Below are 20,377 nucleotides of genomic sequence, written 5' to 3'. Positions count from 1 at the left end.
GTGGTCAGAATGCAAACAAAAAACACACTGATAATATATGCATTGTCTTTGAAACTGATAACTGGACTAGTTTTTACATTAAGTGTCTCATCCGTCCATAATTTCAGCAGCATTGATTCAAGACAAGCAGGTGTCTGGACTAGTTTAGAACATTAAGTGTCCCATCAGCAATGGTGAGCAGCAAATATTCAAGGCAAAGACCGCCATCTAAGCAGGGTCCTAGACTCTTCTTTTGGTCAATATGCTGTCAGGTTAGCTGCCTTAGTTTGCGTGGAAGTGAAACTCGGGTGCTGCACAGTAATATCCCGATTTAGGTGTCGACCTTTCACGTCGTTTCGCAAATACGTCGTCATGTGATTAACACCACGATCTTGATGTGGCTCACCTCAACCCGCACTTAGTCGCTGACAGCGCCCGCCCGTCCTTTCACGTAAGGGGCCGTCCATAAATGACGTCACGCACCTAGGGGGGGGGGGGTCAGACATTTGTGACGATATGTGACGAGGGGGGGGGTTGAGAAATGTGACGTCACATGAAAATGCGCAACTTTAAATCAATATAGACAACACGTTCTACATAATTAAATAATGTTTCTTCTACAACATCAGAGTGCAGCGCCACATTAAATACGCACTACAATGACAATAGTTTAAAGCGATTTGAAGAATGTTTTTTTTTGGTGGGGGGGCAGAGCTTTGTGACGTCATATTTGAGGGGGGGTCTGACTTTTTGTGACGCCGTGTGACGAAGGGGGGGGGGGTCAAAAATCGTCCAAAATCGCGTGACGTCATTTATGGACGGCCCCTAACCGTCGCCTCTCAGCCTTCGCCTCCACCCCCTACCCTGTACACTAAATAGTTTGCGTCCAGCGTCAAGAAATGTACCGGACTGGAGAACAATGCATTACTTGTGTACAGTATCTTATTGTACCCTGTTTAGTGTGTGTCAAGGTTTACTGCTGTACACTCGTGTTGAGCACGGCATTTTTGTTTGTTTGTAATTGAACGTAACGTTGCGTGTAACGTCGTACACTCCGTTGTCTTCTGATTTGGCTCTCGTTGGGAATTTACGACGTTTTGATATTCGACGCCGCAACTTTCAGGAACGCACCCCCCCCCCCCCCCCTGACGTAAACCGAGGGTATTAATGTACCCGGAGAAACCCCATGCACACGAGGACATTACAATGAGGTCCGCACAGAAGGGGCTTAAGAACCCAATTGATGTCTCATACTCTTTGGTGCTTTCGGTAAAGTCACGTAGATCGAAAAATAAATAATAGATCACGACGTTTCGATCGCAACAACAAGCCGACTCTCCGAGTTGCATTACATTTCTACATTTTGCTAAGTTTGATCTTTTTTTCCACGGTTTTACTTAACTTGATTCCTGTGTCGTGGTCAAATCTTGTAATCAAAATTTCGTCCACTCCCTGTTGTCCAATCAATCACACATTTTGCACACGTACTCAGATCGGGTGACAATGCATGCCTCTACCAAAATCGGCATCAAATAATCAATTAATCCGCTACTTTAAAGCAATTTACATTTAGTATGGACGCCTTATTATTTACATATTTTTGTGTAGGTCAAAACCGCCGCGGGCCCTAAACTCTCGAATCGCCTCGTCCAAGAAGCCGGCGCCACGTGTTTCAAGCGTCACGTGTCTCGGGCGTCACGTGTTTCAAGCGTCACGTGTCTCGGGCGTCACGTGTGTCAAGCGTCACGTGTCTCAAGCGCCACGTGTCTCAGGCGCGTCTGGTCCGTGTCAACGAGTTACAGGGCACCCTCACTCCACACAAACAAAAATTGTACATTGAAGATTAATTCATAAAGTAATCAATTAATTCAAGTAAGCGTTGATGTGGAAGCAGGCGTCTCATCATTGACGTACTTCGACCGTGAATAAAACCGTTGTTTTAACAAAACACTTTTTTTTATGAGTTTTTAATCTATCACCTTGTTCCCTCTTTGAATTTCATCCTCTGTCACAGCGGCTTGTTTCACTTTCTCACCTGAAGACGGTTGCTTGTTGTTGCGATCGAAACGTCGTGATCGATTTTTTTTATACCTACGTGACTTCACCGAAAGAACCAAAGAGTATGAATTCCTGCAGTGACGAAAGCTTCAAATCAAGATTGATGTCTCGTGTTTCTATTTGCCCTTGTGTCGTGGCCCAAGGTTTATTGCCTTGCAAAATAAACCCGTCCTAAATCGCCTGGTAAATTAATGTTGACGTGTTTACACGGATGAATTCATTTCTTGGCAGACTGTGGTAACTCAAGCGCAGCACATTCCTCAATAGCACTGCCCTATAAGGTAACCACATTTTAAAAAAATGCCACGTTTCAGACAATGGGGCTTCTTCACAGCAGCAGCAGTTTAATTGAGGTGTTGTGATTTGTATTTAACTTCTTTCGCACCGTACGTAGCCAACCGTGCTAATCGGAGGTGCGGGGGAAAGACCACCCTCAATGCAGCATCACCAATACGTGAGATATACCAAATACCGGTAGCAATTACGTGCGCTAGGACTTGACCACGCCAGTAATGATCGAGTTGACCTCAGAATCATCAGGCCATCGTTGCCGTGACAACAGGAGCTGTCCGTGCCACTCAGGTCGCGATGGCAACGGGAAGGGCCCTCGAGTGAACGAGCTGCACAGCTGCAGCGTGGAGGCCTTCGTGAGGAATTCGAGAGAAAACAAAACCAAACCCAACGTCCCCGACATTCACCCCAGACCACACAGCACTCACTTCATCAGCCATGATCAATCCACCGCTGGATGAAAACCACCTCCCCAAGCTGTCGCCATGTCCGTCGGTCCGATAATGTTAACGCATGAGTCAATAGTTTTTTGCTTCAAAGTTAACTTCCCCACACATTTAAAGTTTTAATTTAAGTATATTATTCAGGCTTATATCGTTTATTCTGGATAGCCTCGCCGAGTCTCAAGATTCTTATCAGGAGGAGGGCTCCTGCTGCTTTTGGAGGTTTGGCCAGTTGCATGAGTGTTCGACATCACGTGGGAGGAAATTGGTGCTGTAATGAAATTCTTTAGTAAATGTTCTCCCTTCTCTCATCAGGCTAGATTCTCTCCATCTCATGGCTCTCCCCTGAACTTCCCTTCTCCGCCACTTTCCTGGGCTTTCTGTTGGGATATGATGGTGTGGAAACTCTTTAATGGAGTCTGGGTGGAAAAAAAAACACTATTTTCCTGGGACCTTTCCAAGCTCCTGAGACCTGAAAGGCGGCAACTGTTTCTCTCTCTCTTGGGTCTGCCTCTGAGAAGCCGCAGAGGTCAGGTTAACAATGCGCTGGACCGCGGAGTGGCCTGGCTACTGGAGTTTTTCCTTCAACATCATGGGCTTTCTGGACTCTTGACGGCTGGCATGCCTATGCCGGACATTGTCTAAAATTCGTACTTTTATTCAATTCGTCTTCAAACATTTAGTTTTTCCATTCAGTGTATTGTTGAATTTTGCAGTCCATCGAAATGTGCTTTTAGAGTGTGTTTCAAAATTTAAGCACTGGATGAATGCAAATCCTGTTCCTTAAATAAGAAATGAGACTCCACTAATTATCAATAGACAACTAATTTTTTACCAATCCGGGAAAAAAGCTGACTTTGTCCTTAGGGGGACAAACGATGTCCGGATTGTATGTGTTGAACTTCTTTCGCACCGTACATAGCCAACCGTGCTAATTGGAGGTGCGGGGGTAGGACGACAAACTAAACATAAATCAGTTCTCAAGAAATTCGTTTTCAAACGAGATTTCAAAGTGCATAGCTCCAGTGTCTTCCTAATATCGGAAGAGCAATCCAGACGGCCGCAATGTATTGACCGTATTTGTTCGATGATTACCCAAAAGCCACTGCGAGGATGGGTTTGCGTGATGGTGTATGCTCCTTGACTAGATCACAAAGGTATTGTGGTTCATTTGTGGCAAGAACTTTGCGTGCGATAAATAATGACCGCGACCTTAAACTCAACTGAAAAAACGTGGCACCTCGCGGTCTGATTTCCACAAGACGGCGCACGAGACAGACGCGACAGTCTCCTCCTCTCTCTCATGTTTAATACTAAAACATGGTAATAAATGTTCACGCATTAAAGCTTTTTCTCCTGCTAATAACAAGAGCGCGAGCGCGGGGTCCTGAGCTGAGGCAATCGAGCGCACGACTGCTGGTAACCGTGGGCCGTACGTATTTACACAGCAGGGCACTTCCATGTTTAAAAAAAATTACACAAAATAGTATTGTGCGTTCGCACTTTGTAAAAAAACAAAATCGCTCTCTCCCAAAATCTATAAACGCCAAATAAACATCGTGCAGTTCGTTTAAACAAAAACAAGCGGTAACACGGCGACAACGAAGCACAACTGAAACACGAGGCTCGCGTTTCAGTTTAATATATAATCTTGGACCAGATTCCCACGCGGTGGGGCGGCTCGAAGTTCTGGGGAAAAAAACACGGCGCAGCAAGGCGAGGATGACCGCGCTTTGCAGCCGTGGACCAAATGCACCGACGTCAGCGCGACTCGGCCGTCGGCTTAGGAGGCGTGGCCCTCTCCTCGCGGATCTCGTGAAGCGTGGCCAGTGAATTAACGTCACGGCCACATGGGGGCCCCCGGCGGCGCGAGATGGGAAGCGTCGTTAATAATGACTTGTGGCGAAGAGACTCAAGACGACTCCATACCGGCCTCGTCAAAGCACAGAGCAGGCACTGTCGGGATCATTAGTTTGAATGCGGGCAGCTGCCGGTGAATGAATCTCATATGCGGTGAGCTCATAGTCAGCCATCAACGAATTCATTAATAAATCGTAATATAAAATGTTTCTTTTATTGCCTTGATTTTGCATATTCCGGCCCTGAGGACATATTCATTCCATTAAAATCAGTCGGCACAGTGCATAATTGTGTGAATTCCAGTTTAGGGTTAGAGGGGCCCATGAAAGAATCATCATCTTCCGGGGAGCCATTACACGGCACAACGCGAGGTCCTGCAGGTGTGGCGACTGAATTAAAAAAAAGTATCATCATTGCAAACAACGAGCTGTGAACCGGATGTAAAACAGACAGCAGGTACAGAAGAAACCAGGCAAGGCTGGTTTGGAGCAAGAGGGCTTTTAGTGTCACAGACATTTCCAGCTGACGGTGAGGTCACCGTATAAGGCTTTTCTTGGTCGTGCGTGCACGGGTGCACGAGAGTCTTGTCCTGCGAGCACGAGAGTCTTGTCCTGCGAGCACGAGAGCTCATGAGAGGTCGAGCCTCCGCCTGCGCCTCCTCCCGGCGGTGTTGGTGGCGCGGTTGGGGGGGGCGTGGGGGGACATGGCGGGGATGCTGGAGGGGCACGCGGGAGCCTGGGGGCCGCCGGCACGGCACCGCGTGTAGAAGAGGATGTAGGCCTGGGCACGGCAAACCTCCGCCACGGACACCACGTCCAGCCGCGAGTCGTTGCAGTGCACCCAGAAGCCTGCGCTCGCCAGACGCGCACGCAGAACATTCGTTGCCAGGCTCACAGGACCCACCGTGCAGACCGCACACACAGTACATACAAAACACACGTACAATACATGTTAGATGCATGGCACACACAGCATGGATGCCAAACAGAGCAATACCAGATACATACAAAGACAAATAATTGTCACTTATACAGCCTAAACAGACTGTTGGGGCAAGTGCTGTTAGCGAGCACCGATGAAGGCCGGCACAGCACATGATGGGGTAGAAGGCCAACACTAAGTCTGACTGAATACATAGCACACTCACCGGATCATAACACACACACACGCAAAAATATCAAACACAGAGCGCGCACGCATAGCACGTACACCATGCACGCGAGATACAAAGCCGTTACGTAGCATATACACATATGTCAGATACACATAGCACACACACAATGTAAAGTAATTATTTACCAGGAAAAGCCCACTGAGCTATGAGTTTTTTTTTAAATCAGAGGCGACCTGGCTACACAGTTTTTCGAAGGGGCTTATCATGTGGAGGAATTTATAGTTGCATCCATATAATGAAAACACGTGTTTCTAGCTATGGAGAGCAAAACCAGAGGAACCTGGAGAAAAATCGCCATCAACTCCAAATATACAGGCATTGTCAGGGTCGGGATCAAACAGACTAACTTCAGGGTACCAGGCTAGAGAGATAACATCTCACCACCGCAGTGCCCCTAATTACATGACACGCACATCACAAACACACAACGCACACACACGTATATATCATGTGCATCAGGGTCATGGTCAGAGTCATGAGCGTACCGCCCTCGGCGTTGTAGCAGTACGCCGTGTAGTGTCCTGAGCCGAAGCCTCGCCCGTGATGCATCACCACGGCTGAGAGGTCGTATGTGCTGGGGTCGGCACCACCGCCACCGCCGCCGCCGCCACCACCGTCATGGCTGCAGTACGGCGTCATGCAGAGTCGCTGCTCAAACGCCACATGCACGCCAATCTTCTCGCGGTGATTTCGGCCCGACCACCTGCACATGGCCACACCGTGTCGCTCACAGGTCAATTCACACAATGCTGCGCCCACACACTCATCATCATCTTCTTCAGTGATGATCTATCGATTGCTGAATTAAGGTATTTTCTAGCAGTCGCTATCGTTCATGGTCTCACAATGAAATAATCTATTTGGGGATTTACAGGAACGCACAGGCACGCATCGGGACTTACAGAGATACATAGCAGTCACACATAAGGGCACAAGGGGACACATAGAGATACATAGGGACAGAGACAAGCAGGAGAAATACAGGAGAGGTACGTACAGACTCACGGGGACAAACAGGGACACACGAGGACACACAGAAACACAGGAGAGACACAAAGCGACACACGTGGGGCAGCAGTTCACCTGAAGCGCTTGAGATGCAGGCGTAGCACGCGCGGCAGTCTGTGCACCAACAGTTGCTTTTGCGCCTCGGTGAGTATCGGCTGCTTGGAGGAGGAGCGACGTCGCCGGCCTGCCAGGCACGGAATGGCGGCATGACATCACCGGTGAGAGTGGCACCGGATCGCGCCGCAAGCATGACGAGCACGCGACCACTCGTTCACCACGTGCGTGTCTGTTCTTTATGCCATGCGAACTCAAGCCGAGCATCTAAGCCGCCGCTTGTATCGCTACGTAATCCATTTACACGCTGTATGCAACTTGTATATTTTTTTAATTCGCGGAACATCCGGCATGCAACTTATCTAGAGCGATACGCACATGACTCCTGCGCACATAAAACATGTGTGACGTGATGTGGCACGGGATGATGGTGTTGCATGGCATGATGTGGCGTGATACAGTGTGGCATGGTGTGGCGTGGCGTAGCATGGGATTGCGTGGTATGGTGTAGTATGCCGTGGTGTGGTGTCGCGTGGTCGGTGGTGGTGGAGGTGTGGGCGCGAGCTCTCACTGTTGCACGTGTCACAGGAGTACACTTTCCCGCCATCCAGTGCCTCTGTCTCAGTGAACTTGGCGAGCATCTCGGTGAGGGTGCAGCCGCCGTTCGTGCTGCCACCAGCACCGCTGCCACCAGTGCCGCAGCCACTGCTGCCACCACCATCGCTCTCCACTGCCTTGACCAGGCCGTGGTAGCGCTCGGGGAAGTCGAGCGAGAGGTCCCAGAATAGCTCATTCCTCCGTGACGTATGCGCGCACGACAGGCACGTCACCTACATCCAGGAGAAAATAAAACGGCTATGTGAATTCATATTGTGGCTGGGTGTGTGGGTATCTGTGTGGCTGTTTGGATGGATCGGTAGCCTGTTGGGTGGGTGAATCGGTTGGTGGGTGGGCGAATGGATGGGTGCCTGGTTGGCTCGCTTACTGGGTGGGTGGGTGAGTGAGTTGTGAAAGGGTGGCCGAGTGGGTGGTCAGTTGCGTGAGCATCTGACTGCATCGCTCGGTGGCTGGAAGCCCCTACCTGGCTCAGCAGCTCCCCCTGGAAGATGCTCGCCACCACCCGTAGCACCTGGCGGACGAGCTTCCGCTGGGAGAGCGGTGATGGCGGGAGGCGCGGGAATGGGGACACGGGCGCCGCGTTGGCGTGGGGCGGCCCCGGAGGCCATGGCAACACTGGTGACACCGGCGACACTGGGGAGCCGGGCCCGGCGGAAGAGGATGATGCTGCAGCCGCTGCCGCCGCCTCCAACTCCTGAAGCACCTTGTCAAGCAGCTCGCACAGGAACTCCTGAGCGTCCTGCTGCGCATAGCCCTGCCGGCGCACGCAGTCCACGCGACGTTAACTGCGGTCGACGTCGTCCCATCGTCGTTGTTACCGCCAATTCACAGTGAACGCACCATAATTTAAATGAAGGCTGGTCAGGTGACATGGTTCTGGATTCCCATTTGAGATCTAGACAAAAAAGGTAAGTTTCTCCGATGACACTTGGCACATTTCCAAAACGAAAAGCAGCGTCTATCGCTAAATCTGGTCGTGAGAATCGCTCTTCAGCCCGCCGGTGAGTGAGCTGTACATCGCATCATCGCCACCGTCACAAACATTCGCGTGAACCCCCCATCCGCCGAGTGCCAGCTACACCACGTACGACTCTGGCCGCGCGTCGTCGGCCCGGTGCCCCGCACGCTCACCTTGAATGACGGCACGAGGCGCCACACCGAGTGCAGCATCGCGTAGGGCGACACTAGCGCCCACTTCCCGGACCACATGACCCTGAAGAGCGTGTGCAACTCGTGACAGAGAGACACGCGCTCCTCCTCCTCTTCCTCCTCCCGCTGCTGCTGCTGCTGCCCGTGCACCTGATGCTGCTGCCCGTGCGTCACTCTCTCTGCGCCACCCCCGCCGCTCAGCCCGGCCCTGCGGCTCTCACGTCTGGCGCTGTCCGTGACGGTGGCCGCCGCCTGCCCCAGCCCCGTGGCCTCGCGGTAGCACTGCTCCGAGAGCTGGCGGGCCAGCCCCGCATGGCGACGCTGCCGCCGGGGGCCCGTCGGATCGTCGCCCTCGAGAGGCCACGAGGTCGCACCGGGGTCGGAGCCGGCGCCGCTCAGGTCGAGCAGCAGAAAGCACTGGCGGAACGCCTGCAAGTGGCTCAGCACCTGCACAGTAGCACACAGCGATGTCAGGCGCACAGGCAATGGCTGAGTGGCAGAGACTGCTACCATTGGCAAACCCGCTCGTGCGGGCAACCCCCTCACGCTGGCTATCCACTCCAATAGGCAACCAACCACATGCCGTGTTGACACAGCACCACCACAGCACCACCACAGCAAGCAACGCTGCTGTGTTGTTCCCGCCGCCGCCGGTACCACCCGCACCTGCAGGATGGAGTTCATGTAGCACGTGTTGCCCAGGTTGCGTAGCCCCGTCACGCCGGGGGTGACCGTCGGCCTGCGCTTCAGTGGAGGGGACGGTGCGTCCGGAGGCAGCGCCGGGGCAGGCGAGGGCGGGAGAGGGGTCAGTAGCATCGCCATGGCGACCGCCTCCCCGGTACGGGGAGGCAAGGCGGCTGGCGTTGGCGCGGGCGCCCGGTGGTTGCGGTGCTGCATGACATTGCTCAGACGAGGGCTCTTCCTCGGGGGCCGGCTGGACATCTCCTCTACACAGGGGAGGGAGCGAGGTGGGGGTGGCGGAGAGTGGCAGCAGGGAAGTTGGGTGGGGGGGGTGCGGGGGGGCCTTGTTAGAAACAAAAATTACCACTCACATCCGCCAAAGTAGAAATAATCACGAATCCTGGGCACTCTCACCCGGATATACTATATGATCTAAAAGTCTCAATCAGTTTAAACTTCCCGTAAATCACGCGACTTCTCTGTGTGTTGCCACCTCCACTGCGAATTCCTCCCCTCCGCCTGCTGCTCGCTGTGAAAATAGACGCTGCTCCCCCGTGCATCAGCATCGAGGCCCTGATGCAGCCTCTTCCTCCTCCCGTCCTCATCTCTCCTGACCCATTGCTCCTGTTCCTCTTCCATCAATACCCTCACATTTCCCGTTCGTTCTCTTCCCCTTTCCAGTTGCTTTTTCATTTTGCATACATTGCATCTCTGACTCTACTCCCCTTCTCACGGTGTAGCATGGGTAAACGTTTTTATTATTCATACGTGCAGGAGTTCATTGGACTGTTGCATTGCAAGACTAGGACAGATGATGATGACTTGGCGAGGACTTCATCCAGCAATGGATTGATCACAACTGATGATGATGCTCTTTATATTTATGAGAAAATAAACCAGAACTGTTTCCCTCAATCTAACCAAACGTTTTATAGACTACACATATACAGCCCCTTTGTCAAACCATGCTGAATGAGTGCCTCCCCACACTACATTGGCCACGTGAGTAAGAATATATATTTAGACTGGAGGAATCCGATGAGCTATGAAGTTCTTTTTCACAGATGTCCACTAAGTAATTTGACCATGCTTCACCAATCTTGTCAATTCGGTGGCAGGGCGGTGCATGACCGGTTCAGCTATCACACTCCACTGATGTTGGCCGTCACTAGGAATCAAACTCTGGTCACAAAATTCTCGCTGAATCTCAAGACCTCTTTTTCACGGGTGGTCCTGCTACATCGTGTAAGTTCCACCACTGAGTGTTTGGCTTCACACGTGAAACGAATCTGTAGAGAACCCCGGGGATGAACCGGGGTGAACCCGTCACGTCGCACATCCAAGCCCCATGCACGCTCAATGCCGCCACTGAGATCTGACGAAAAATCTGGCTCATCGCGGGCGTATGTATGTTGAACTTCTTTCACACTCTACATCAGAGGTCGCAAACGGGTTTTGATTCCTTACCCGTACCCGGCCGCACCAGGGTCGCAAACAGGTACCCGTACCTGTACCCGGCCGTACCCGTACCCTACACGTACCCTACCCGTACCCAGCCAGGTACGGGTAGGGTACGGGTATCGGATACCTGATTGCGACCTCTGGAATGAAGCCATGTTGCAGGCGTGGGTGGGTTGATTCTAGGAACTTAAATTGTGAGAAGAGACAAGACGTTGGGAAATGAGTGACAAACGGTTACTCACCAGTGACTCACGGTCTACCCGTACCCGCCGCACCAGGGTCGCAAACGGGTACCCCGTACCCGGCCGGGTACGGGTATCGGGTACCCGGTTGCGACCTCTGCTCTACGTAGCCAACCATGCAAATCGGAAGTGTGGTGGAAGGACAACAAACTAAACACAAAAAGCAGTTCTTAAGAAATTCGGTCACCGGCCAAAAACTCGGCGCACCTCTGTGTCGCCGCCTGCGCTCCTGCCGCTCCCTCTGCGCGTCCTCGCGGCGCCGCTGCTCCTGGGCGGTATCCGACTCGTGCAGCGCGCGGCGCCGCCCGCTCACCGTGAGTCCCGCCCACGCCGCGAACACCTTGCGCGCCAACGCCAGGCGCCGGTGCCACAGCGCGGTAAACATGCGGTCCTCGGCACGCAGCTGGGCCTCCACGCGCCGCTCGCTGGGCCTGCCGGGGCATGGAGAGGCAGCCGCACCATGTCAATAACCGCAGGTGGAAACGCGGAGACGTTAGGAATAGTGACACGGCAAAGCTGAGGGCACAGAAGCTAAGCAAAGCGGCTTTAAAGCCTGCCTAGTGCTTGGATGGGTGACCACACGCATTACAAAAAAACTAAACACATTGCCAAAAACAGTGCAGCCTTAAGAGAAAAAAAAGATAATAGGCGACGTTTTGGGCAAAGGCCGTTCTTGACAGCACATTTCACGTGTTCATTGTGCTTGTGCGCAAATGTGTCACCAAATAATACGCCAACGTAACAGGTCGTTAGAGGCTGATGGGCTTCCAAGATCAGAGGAGATCCAGCACATTCCGAGAAACTCGCACAAAGGCACCAACGTTTCTGCTCAGATGCACTGTACAGCGGCGGTGTAGCCATCAAGGGAGTGTGCAGGCAGTGCAACTGCACCGGGGCCCATGGGCTGGTGGGGTAGAGGGGCATTTCATTCATTCCTATGTCAACCATGCTGCTATGCCACTAGGCTACTGGCAGTAATATGGGGGGGGGGGGGGTAACGAGGCAGTGCTGGCAGCAGCAATGGTGGCACTGTCGTCACCGTGTCAACGCAGTGGTTAGGGGCACAAGGCAGAAGCCATCTGCTGTGCATGCTTATGCGTGTTGCCATGCAATACACGTCTATGTAAGTACACGACGTGTATGCATGCATCGTGGTGTAGTTCAGTGTGTATGTGCAAACGTCGAGTAAATGCGCAGCCCTTTGTCAATCCACTGCTGAATGAGAGGGCCTCGGCGCCGTGCGGGTCGCGGGGGGGGGGTTATTTGGCCCGTGCTTCGCCAAGTCAATTAGTGCCGGGTTGGTGGAAGCTGGCAGCGCAGAAATACAATACAACAATGGATTTTGCTGCACCGCCCTCTGCTACCCACAACAGAATGTACCAGTATGAATGTATAAATTTTACGTGTAGTTTTGTTATTTTTACTACACATTTTACAGGGTGATACAATTATAGATACCACACTGGTATTTAACGACTCTCCCTCTTACTTTCTTCTCAACAGCTGATTGAACATTGTGACAGTGAGGGCTCCGCATCTTACAGACGAGAGCGTTTATCGACTTAATGAGCGGGATCGAGTTTGGTGGGAAGGATGCATAGAAAGTTAGAAGATAATTTGTGGATTGTCTATTTCTCCAGATTATAATAATTCGTTTCATATCGAGCCATGCATGCAAATTGCATCTTGAAACGCTTAACATTTTGAACCCACAACACGAACATAATAAAGTAAAAAAAAATATTTACGTCGTAAAAGAAATGTACAAGAACACCAAGGATAGACAAAAACAAACCCCGACTAGGAGCACGGAGGCGGCCAGAGCACGGACCACGTGGGGCAACTCAAGCTCCCGACAGCCAAGAGAGTCCAGGGAACAATGATAATAACAATTGGATTTCACACGGCGTTACGCATGCAAATAGTAATCCCCCATAAAACACTGAACATCACGAAACCAGAACACACGTCGGCTATAAGCATCAGTAAACAAGGACGTGTTTATTAAGTGCGATTTGAATAACGACAGGGAGCTGATTTGATGACATGCAGTGGGAGTGCATTCCACGCTTTCACGGGTACAAGTTAACCTTATCCCCAGTTGTGATAAAAGTGAAGTGCAGTATATTTGATTTGCGTGTTGGTGGGGGGGAGGGAGCTCTCTGATACTAGGGGGTTGTCTTGATCGACTGCTTGGTAGAACCAACCAGTTTTTGATGCCCAACAAAGGCAGCAGCAGCTGGTCTGAATAAGGATAATTTAAATCTGGGAAAATGAATGGGCTGATTAAGCCAGGCCGGGGTAATTGAAGGCCGCAGGTGTAAAGAGGTGACTCACCCCTAATTATAATGAGGCCCGATAGGCCAATGGCAAGGCAGCAGGAGGGGGGGGGGCTGGCTGAGGTAAGATAAAGGGCTTAGCCAGAACAGGGAGGTGTTGGATCACGGAGGCGTTCAAGTGCTGAGGAGTGCAACATCAAACCAACAGGCTCCGGGGACAACAGGTGCTTTGGCAAGAATCTGCCGTCGAGGTTGGGGCCCTGGTGGGAGTGCAAGGCTGGAGAGCAGAGGTGCGCAGAAGGCGAGGAAGCCACGGACGGGACGGAGAGAGAGGTTACAGCGGCAGGAGGTTCAGCGAAGGTGGCCAGGAGATGCAGCGACCAGCGGTGGCGCCCGTGCTCGGGAGATATTCAGGCGGAGGACTGAGGTGGCCTGGTTGGGGGTCCTGCAGCAACACAGTGCTGGCCTCCCAGTTAAAGCTCCGTGAAGCTGATGGGCTGTGTAGCCATGCAGAGACTTTGTGGACTGTTGGGATTGTGTAGGGCCATTGGCTTGAGCTGAGGTTCTGACTTGGGCATATGACTTTGTATTTCTTGGAGATGATGTGGCACCATTTTGAGGTGTTGCCCACATCTCACTCGATGGATGTGACCTGGCAGGAGCAACAAGCAAAATTGCCAATCCCTTAAAATTGCCTCCGACTTTGTCAGTGACCGGTGTTGCCCACCTTACAATAAAGATCACTTGAGTGGAGCAAGTTAAAGATAGTCGGGGGATTCGCCTTCTGGGGAAACCCTGGGTGAATCTACCCTTGCAAATGCGTCGCTCGCACACAGCTGGAGCTGCAAATTGGAAAGCATGCCGGTCAAAAGTCGTGCACTTTATTTTTGGTGTGACCTAGCAACTCAAAGACGAGATGAGCGAAGGAGTCCTGCTGGGGTATACGGAGAAATGAGAGGAGCAATGAATCAAAGCAAGGTCATGCAATATTCTACGACCGAGTGCAATTTTGAAATGAATTTGACACCTGATTGGAAGACGGTGAAGGGAGAATTAAATGGGTGTCACGTGGTGGTATTTATGGGTGCCGAAGTGCCCTTGCAGCAGCGTTGAATACGTTGAGTGTCAGGAAAGCCAAATAGGAGAATTTAAATCGTGGAGTCTGGAGGTTACAAAAGCACGAGGTTCAGGTTTTCAGTAGCATCTTGAATTGGCGATTGTGGATCTGGGAAATCTTGCATAGACGAAGAGCTGTTTGAGAAACGTGAAATGTTGAGAACGAGATGGCTCTCAGTCCAGGAGGACCCCAAGATTACACACGTTTGACAATATCCAAGTCTGTATGAACCCTTTCCTGTTTTGAGACTTCTGCAAGTTGCAGGGGGCGTCCCGTTCACCTGAATCTCGGAACTGACAAGCAGCTCGGCATTAATTTTATTTAGAAGCATCACGCCGTTGTTTTTAAAGACCTTGTACTTGCTGCAGAGAACTGTAGTCACGCGACCGCACTACGATAGTTGATGCCACGTGCCCTTCCGCATGACCTTGTGGGAGCCTCCGTAGCGATAAAATGTCATTTTGGATTTTCGTCCGGTTTTGATGTACACGTACGTCATCGGAACAAAATCGGCGAAAAAAACTGACGTAGACGTATGGCAAGGTTAAGTGAACAAAAGGTGACTGGCATTCAGTACGAGTAGATCTCTTGCCAACAATAAGGATTGCATTTTTCTGTTAAAGTTGCAGAAAATTTCATGCAATCCACTGAAGACGGAAGTGATATGGGAAGAAGGGTAAGAAAAGGGATGTGGGGTGGGCCTGGTCAATCGCAACAGAGCGGCTGCGTCGTCGTCATCATAGACGTGATAACCAATACCAAACCTAGCAATTAGTTTTTCCTACAGGAAGAAGGTATAGGGCAAAGAGCCAAGGATGAAAAATCTTAGTGTAGAGGATTGCGAGGTAAAAGCATTCCTTGGACAGAAATGAAAAAGTTACGAGTAGATGGATATGAAGGGAACCACGCAAAGAAGTGCATCAGATGCCCACAAGGCTGTGTGGGAGTTTTTGAGGAGAATGGAGCGAGCGAAAGTGTCAACGGAGGCAGATGCTTTAAGAAGCACCAAGCGAGAGAGATCCAGAGCGGAATAATGGGAGGTTAGAGTTAGGATGGTAGTTAGTTTTATCAATGTGATCAGGAGGTGTTTTTAAGAAAGGGAGTGACAGATGTTTTTTTTCTAAATCCCGCGGAACAATTCTAGAAGAAATGGAATGATTAATTGTTTGAGTAATGTATGGAACAAGGGTAGATGAGCGGACACAGTAAAGGTTGTTGGTAGAGGATAGAATACAGAGGGGGGTTCTTTTTCTTTAAATTGTGAAAAATGGCAGACTACTTTTCATGAACCGGTGATGGAAGATCTACGCAGTATGGGATGGAATTTGGTTCAGGACAATTTTGGGATGCAGGAAGAACTAATATGGATGCTCGAGGTTTATGAACATCAAATGGGAGTCGAATATTTCGGAGTGCAACGGTAGGAATGAACGGTGAGTGACGTTTGCGGTGCACGAGCGTTAACGGCTTCGTACTGGGCTTTGGGGTGGTCACCGGCAGCATCGTTAACCAACTTGGAAAAATAACCCGGATGTAGGTTGGCCAGGGCCAGGGCCAACCTACATACATATTTGAAGATTTGAAAATTAACGTTAAGTTTATTAGTTCAACATAATTTTTTCCCCCATTTGCGTCCAGTGGTTTTCGTTTGGCGGAGTTATAGAGAAGGGGGCATGAGAGGACCGACACGAGGAAATACATTTTAAATAGGGGTCAGTTTGTTAACCACGTTGGTAACCGTTTTGTTGTCAAGGTCGCAGTACAAATTATAGGGTCTTCAAAAGGAATATTGAAGAACGATAGGAGGCAGACGACTGTGCGCACCGTGCATCGTCGCTGGTGCCCGAGCGGAGCGTGCGGCCGCTGCGCGTGGTCAGCTGGTAGCGCTGGCTCGTGACGGCGCTGAGCGTGGACCGCAGGAGGCGCAGGTCGCCCGTCGCGTTGTCGTTGAGGACGTAGTCGTCGCACGCGTAGCAGTAGACGTGCAGCTCGTTCACCTCCAGCGCCAGCGGGTGGCCTGTGTTCTGCAAAGGGGGCAGGGGGGTGAGGAGGCAGGTGTGTAACACAAAATAAGGTCTCTGTATTGTTCTCCCCCCCCCACCCCCCCCTGAACTTGTTGCACGTGACTTTTGCTTTGGGAGTATTTATCTCGAGCCAAACTTTTCAGCCTTTAAGTTCTTAAAGACAATTCCTGTAAGGAATAATAAATTAATTTATCTTTGGACACTTAAATGCCCCAGCATCTCAAGCGTCAAGTTTATTTTGCGTAACCAGGTGAGTGATTCAAGAGACCAGGGTAGCCTAATTTATTTTCAAGAGTGACCTTGGTTACCAAAATGAATAAAAACAAAAATCCGAACAAAAACAACTGTCACATTGTGAGGAATTGAAAATATCGCAAGCGTAATTTACATGCAGCGCAAATCGGCTCCGGCAGATTACCTCCAGATGGAACAGGGCGCAAATTACAAAACTGACCTAACACGAACGTGACCATCAAAGAAGAACCGTGTGACCTAAAGTACAAATATGTACACAAGGATATATATCAAAGCCCCTTGCACAATGGCACAGCCGTCGATCGAGGGTCGAATTCGAACCGTGTGTGATCGGCATCGCGCCCGCTGAAAGTGTTTGCCTTCAGGGAAGTCGTGAACAGTATACGCAACTGCGCACAATTCTGAGTCGCTTATAACGGCTTTGCCGTTACTTATTGCCATATCATATCATGGAGTCCCTGGCACAATAATATGCTACACAGTGGCAGTGGGGGTCGCAAAATGCCGATTTATTACTAATAAACCCCAATGATCCGATCGAAATTAGGGATTTCGATCGGATCATTGGGGGGGGCACGTGCCACCCCACCCTGCCACTGGCTCCGCCAGTGCCCTTGCATCACATTAAATCTCATCCATCATTCCAATGCCCAGCTGCAGTTTGTCACTTTTGTTGATTTCGAGCCTGCGGGCCCACCTGGTAGTGCAGGAGGGCGTGCTCCGAGATGTAGCGTCCGCAGGCGACGTGCGAGCAGCCCAGGCAGGCCCACACCGACTCGGTGGTACCGCACTCGGCGCACAGCCACTTCTGCGGGTTCATGATGGAGTGGTCCTGGGCGAGACGCAGCCGGAACACGTGGCGGCACTTGTCCATCGCGAAGAGGAAGACGACGACGACGCTTCCGCCGCCTTCACCGGCACGTGCCCCCCCCCCCTTCGCAGCGTCCTCCAGAAGAGTCAGGTTTTGTTACGCGGAACTGAGCGTCTGTGAGCAATCGCGGACATCAAAGTCGGTGTGGCCGTCATCAACAACGCCAACATCGGCACCAGCATCATCACGACTACCATAACTACCAGCTTCGGCACCATAAGCACCATCATGACTACCAACACAGCTACCATGACTACCAGCTTCATCAGCACCACCGACAAGCACCATCACTACCCCGACTACCAGCTAGCACCATCACGACTATCAACAGTACCACCACCGCTATAAATACCACCACCGCTACCATGACTACCAGCTTCAACACCGACACTACAATTACCACCACCGCCAGCAGCATCAATACCGACACTACTACCACCACCGTCATTAATACAAGCACCACGACCAGCATCACCATTGCCGGCAACACCACTACCCGCTACCACAACTAGCCGCTTCAACACCACCCTACCAACACTCGCAGCACATCCACTCATCACCATAATCACCGCTTCCACCAGCAATAAAAACGCCGCTACCACGACCAACAGAACCAACAGTACCACCACCACAATCACATCCCAGCCGCCACCAACTACCAGCTACTATAACCATGACAAAGATCCCCCCATATATTTTAATAGGCTGTAAAGGGTTTTTTGCGAGCACCTTTTGAAAGCCGGAACTGCACACGAGAGGGGGTGGGTGGCCAACACCACGCTCGGTCACATTTGTGTCCCAAGCACTAATGTTTACACACCACACTCATGTACTCATTTAAGGCGGAGTCGATCTAGGGAAATCCCACAACAGTTTCAAATATTCGCGACAACCACTTGCGCCGCCATTCCCCCACACCGCAACAACATCCGTCACCTCCACAATCATCCCTTAACACCACCACACTACTCCCACCACCACTATCAACATCAATCACGATCAATCCACTGCTGAATAAAGACTTCCCGCAAGCAGTCGCACCGTCCTTCACGGACCCGCGATGTTTAACAATCCATCAAGGATGTTCGCCAACGCGAGCCGTATTTGATCTGTCTGTCCGTGGTGTTCGTGGATTTTTATTATCGGGGTGTGATTTCTGATTTGTTGCTTGAGTCTTGAGTCTCGACCACGAGCCATCATCATCATCTCTTCCAAGTTACTTGTCCTGTACAAGTCGGCTCGCTTGTCTTCTCTGTCCAATACGACGTCTGTTCGCTTTCTTACGTACGTACGTACGGATGTTGAAACTTGATTTTTGTCGCACCACCCTACGTAGCCAATCGTGCCAATCGGAGAGGTGCGTGGGAAGGAGAACAAACTAAACGCACACAGAAATCGAATCCACGTGTTCCTCTTTACGGTTTCTCGGCGCAATTCAAAGCCTGCGTCTTGCCTCCCTGCCCATTCTGTTTTGCGTGATTTGTCCACTTTTGTCCCGTGTTTTTTTGTAATTGTCATCAAGTAATGCGAAATTATATTTTTAAAAACACATGTCTCTGGGCACACGGTTGGTACCATGTAGATTTTTCATTGCTAAGTTTTCGTGTTACACAGACATGCAATTGTGCGGTAAACATTCGGGCAGTTATTGAAAGTAGACTGAGGATCGAAATGAGGAATAAGCGGGGCGGGTTTGAGTTTGTATTATTATTTAAGAACCACTAACACCATCAATACAACTACCACTCCCGACACTACGACCACCACCACTACCAATACGACACTCAAAGCCTCATCAAACTACGGAGAAAACACCGTTACCAATCACTACCACCAGTGTTCCCAACACCACTGACATCACCGCACCACGACCACCACGCCATCACAAACACCACAACAACTAATACATAAATGCCTGTAACACTTTCATGACCACCACAATAACTATTATATAACCTTAAGAACAACCATCATATCCACCACCACCACCATCATGATCCAAACATAGCAGCCACCACTACCATTATTATTCCCAACACCACTACCACTACCTCATTACAATAACAACCACCACTGCCCCCATGATCACCACCACCTCATTACAATAACCACCACCACTGCCCCATAACCACCACCACCTCATTACAATAACAACCACTACTGCCCCATAATCACCACCACCTCATTACAATAACCACCACCACTGCCCCCATGATCACCACCACCTCATTACAATAACAGCCACCACTGCCCCCATAATCACCACCACCTCATTACAATAACCACCTCCACTGCCCCCATAATCACCACCACCTCATTACAATAACAACCAACACTGCCCCATAACCACCACCACCTCATTACAATAACAACCACCACTGCCCCATAATCACCACCACCTCATTACAATAACCACCACCACTGCCCCATAATCACCACCACCTCATTACAATAACAACCACCACTGCCCCCATAACCACCACCACTATTTCCATCACCACCAACGCACTCCTCTCAACACCGCTGGCATCACCGCACCACAAGAACGACCACAAAAACTACCGGGGACCAATCACCACGAACTCCCAACCACAACAACACGATCACAACAACCATCAACGCCACCATCACTAACTACTACAACGACCACCACAACTCCCAACACCATCACCACCACTAACCAACAACACAATCACAACTACCATCACTACCACCACCACCCAACCATCACCACCACCACTAACCAACAACACAATCACAACTACCATCACCACGAACTCCCAACCATCACCACCACCAACGACCACCACAAC

At 50.8% G+C, this 20,377-nt stretch overlaps 1 protein-coding gene across 1 annotated transcript; it reads right to left on the bottom strand.

The window, feature by feature from the left end:
* Positions 1-4,063: 4,063 nt before the first annotated feature.
* LOC144943653 (ubiquitin carboxyl-terminal hydrolase 44-like) lies at positions 4,064-18,599 on the bottom strand. Its single transcript, XM_078871330.1, has 10 exons — positions 17,391-18,599; positions 16,239-16,438; positions 11,226-11,449; positions 9,301-9,581; positions 8,617-9,081; positions 7,949-8,239; positions 7,439-7,697; positions 6,889-6,997; positions 6,291-6,508; positions 4,064-5,479 (listed from the first exon to the last, which is right to left on the bottom strand). The coding sequence occupies exons 1-10, from the start codon at positions 17,565-17,567 to the stop codon at positions 5,259-5,261; spliced, it is 2,445 nt and encodes an 814-aa protein (XP_078727456.1). The 5' UTR covers positions 17,568-18,599; the 3' UTR covers positions 4,064-5,258.
* Between the last annotated feature and the right edge of the window lie 1,778 nt (positions 18,600-20,377).

Source organism: Lampetra fluviatilis, chromosome 32 (genome assembly GCF_964198595.1).
Source record: "Lampetra fluviatilis chromosome 32, kcLamFluv1.1, whole genome shotgun sequence".
Taxonomy (NCBI): domain Eukaryota; kingdom Metazoa; phylum Chordata; class Hyperoartia; order Petromyzontiformes; family Petromyzontidae; genus Lampetra; species Lampetra fluviatilis.
The sequence above is the reverse complement of the archived record's forward strand: the minus strand, read 5'-3'. Positions and strand labels throughout refer to the sequence as shown.

What these genes read in the sequence shown, in the direction of transcription:
- LOC144943653 (XM_078871330.1), bottom strand. Translation starts at nt 17,567, where the DNA reads ATGGACAAGTGCCGCCACGTGTTCCGGCTGCGTCTCGCCCAGGACCAC. An exon ending in ACATGAACTCCATCCTGCAG is followed by an intron (nt 9,082 to 9,300) that starts GTGCGGGTGGTA and finishes GCTACTGTGCAG; the next exon opens with GTGCTGAGCCACTTGCAGGC. An exon ending in CTCCTGTGACACGTGCAACA is followed by an intron (nt 6,998 to 7,438) that starts GTGAGAGCTCGC and finishes CGTGCCTGGCAG; the next exon opens with GCCGGCGACGTCGCTCCTCC.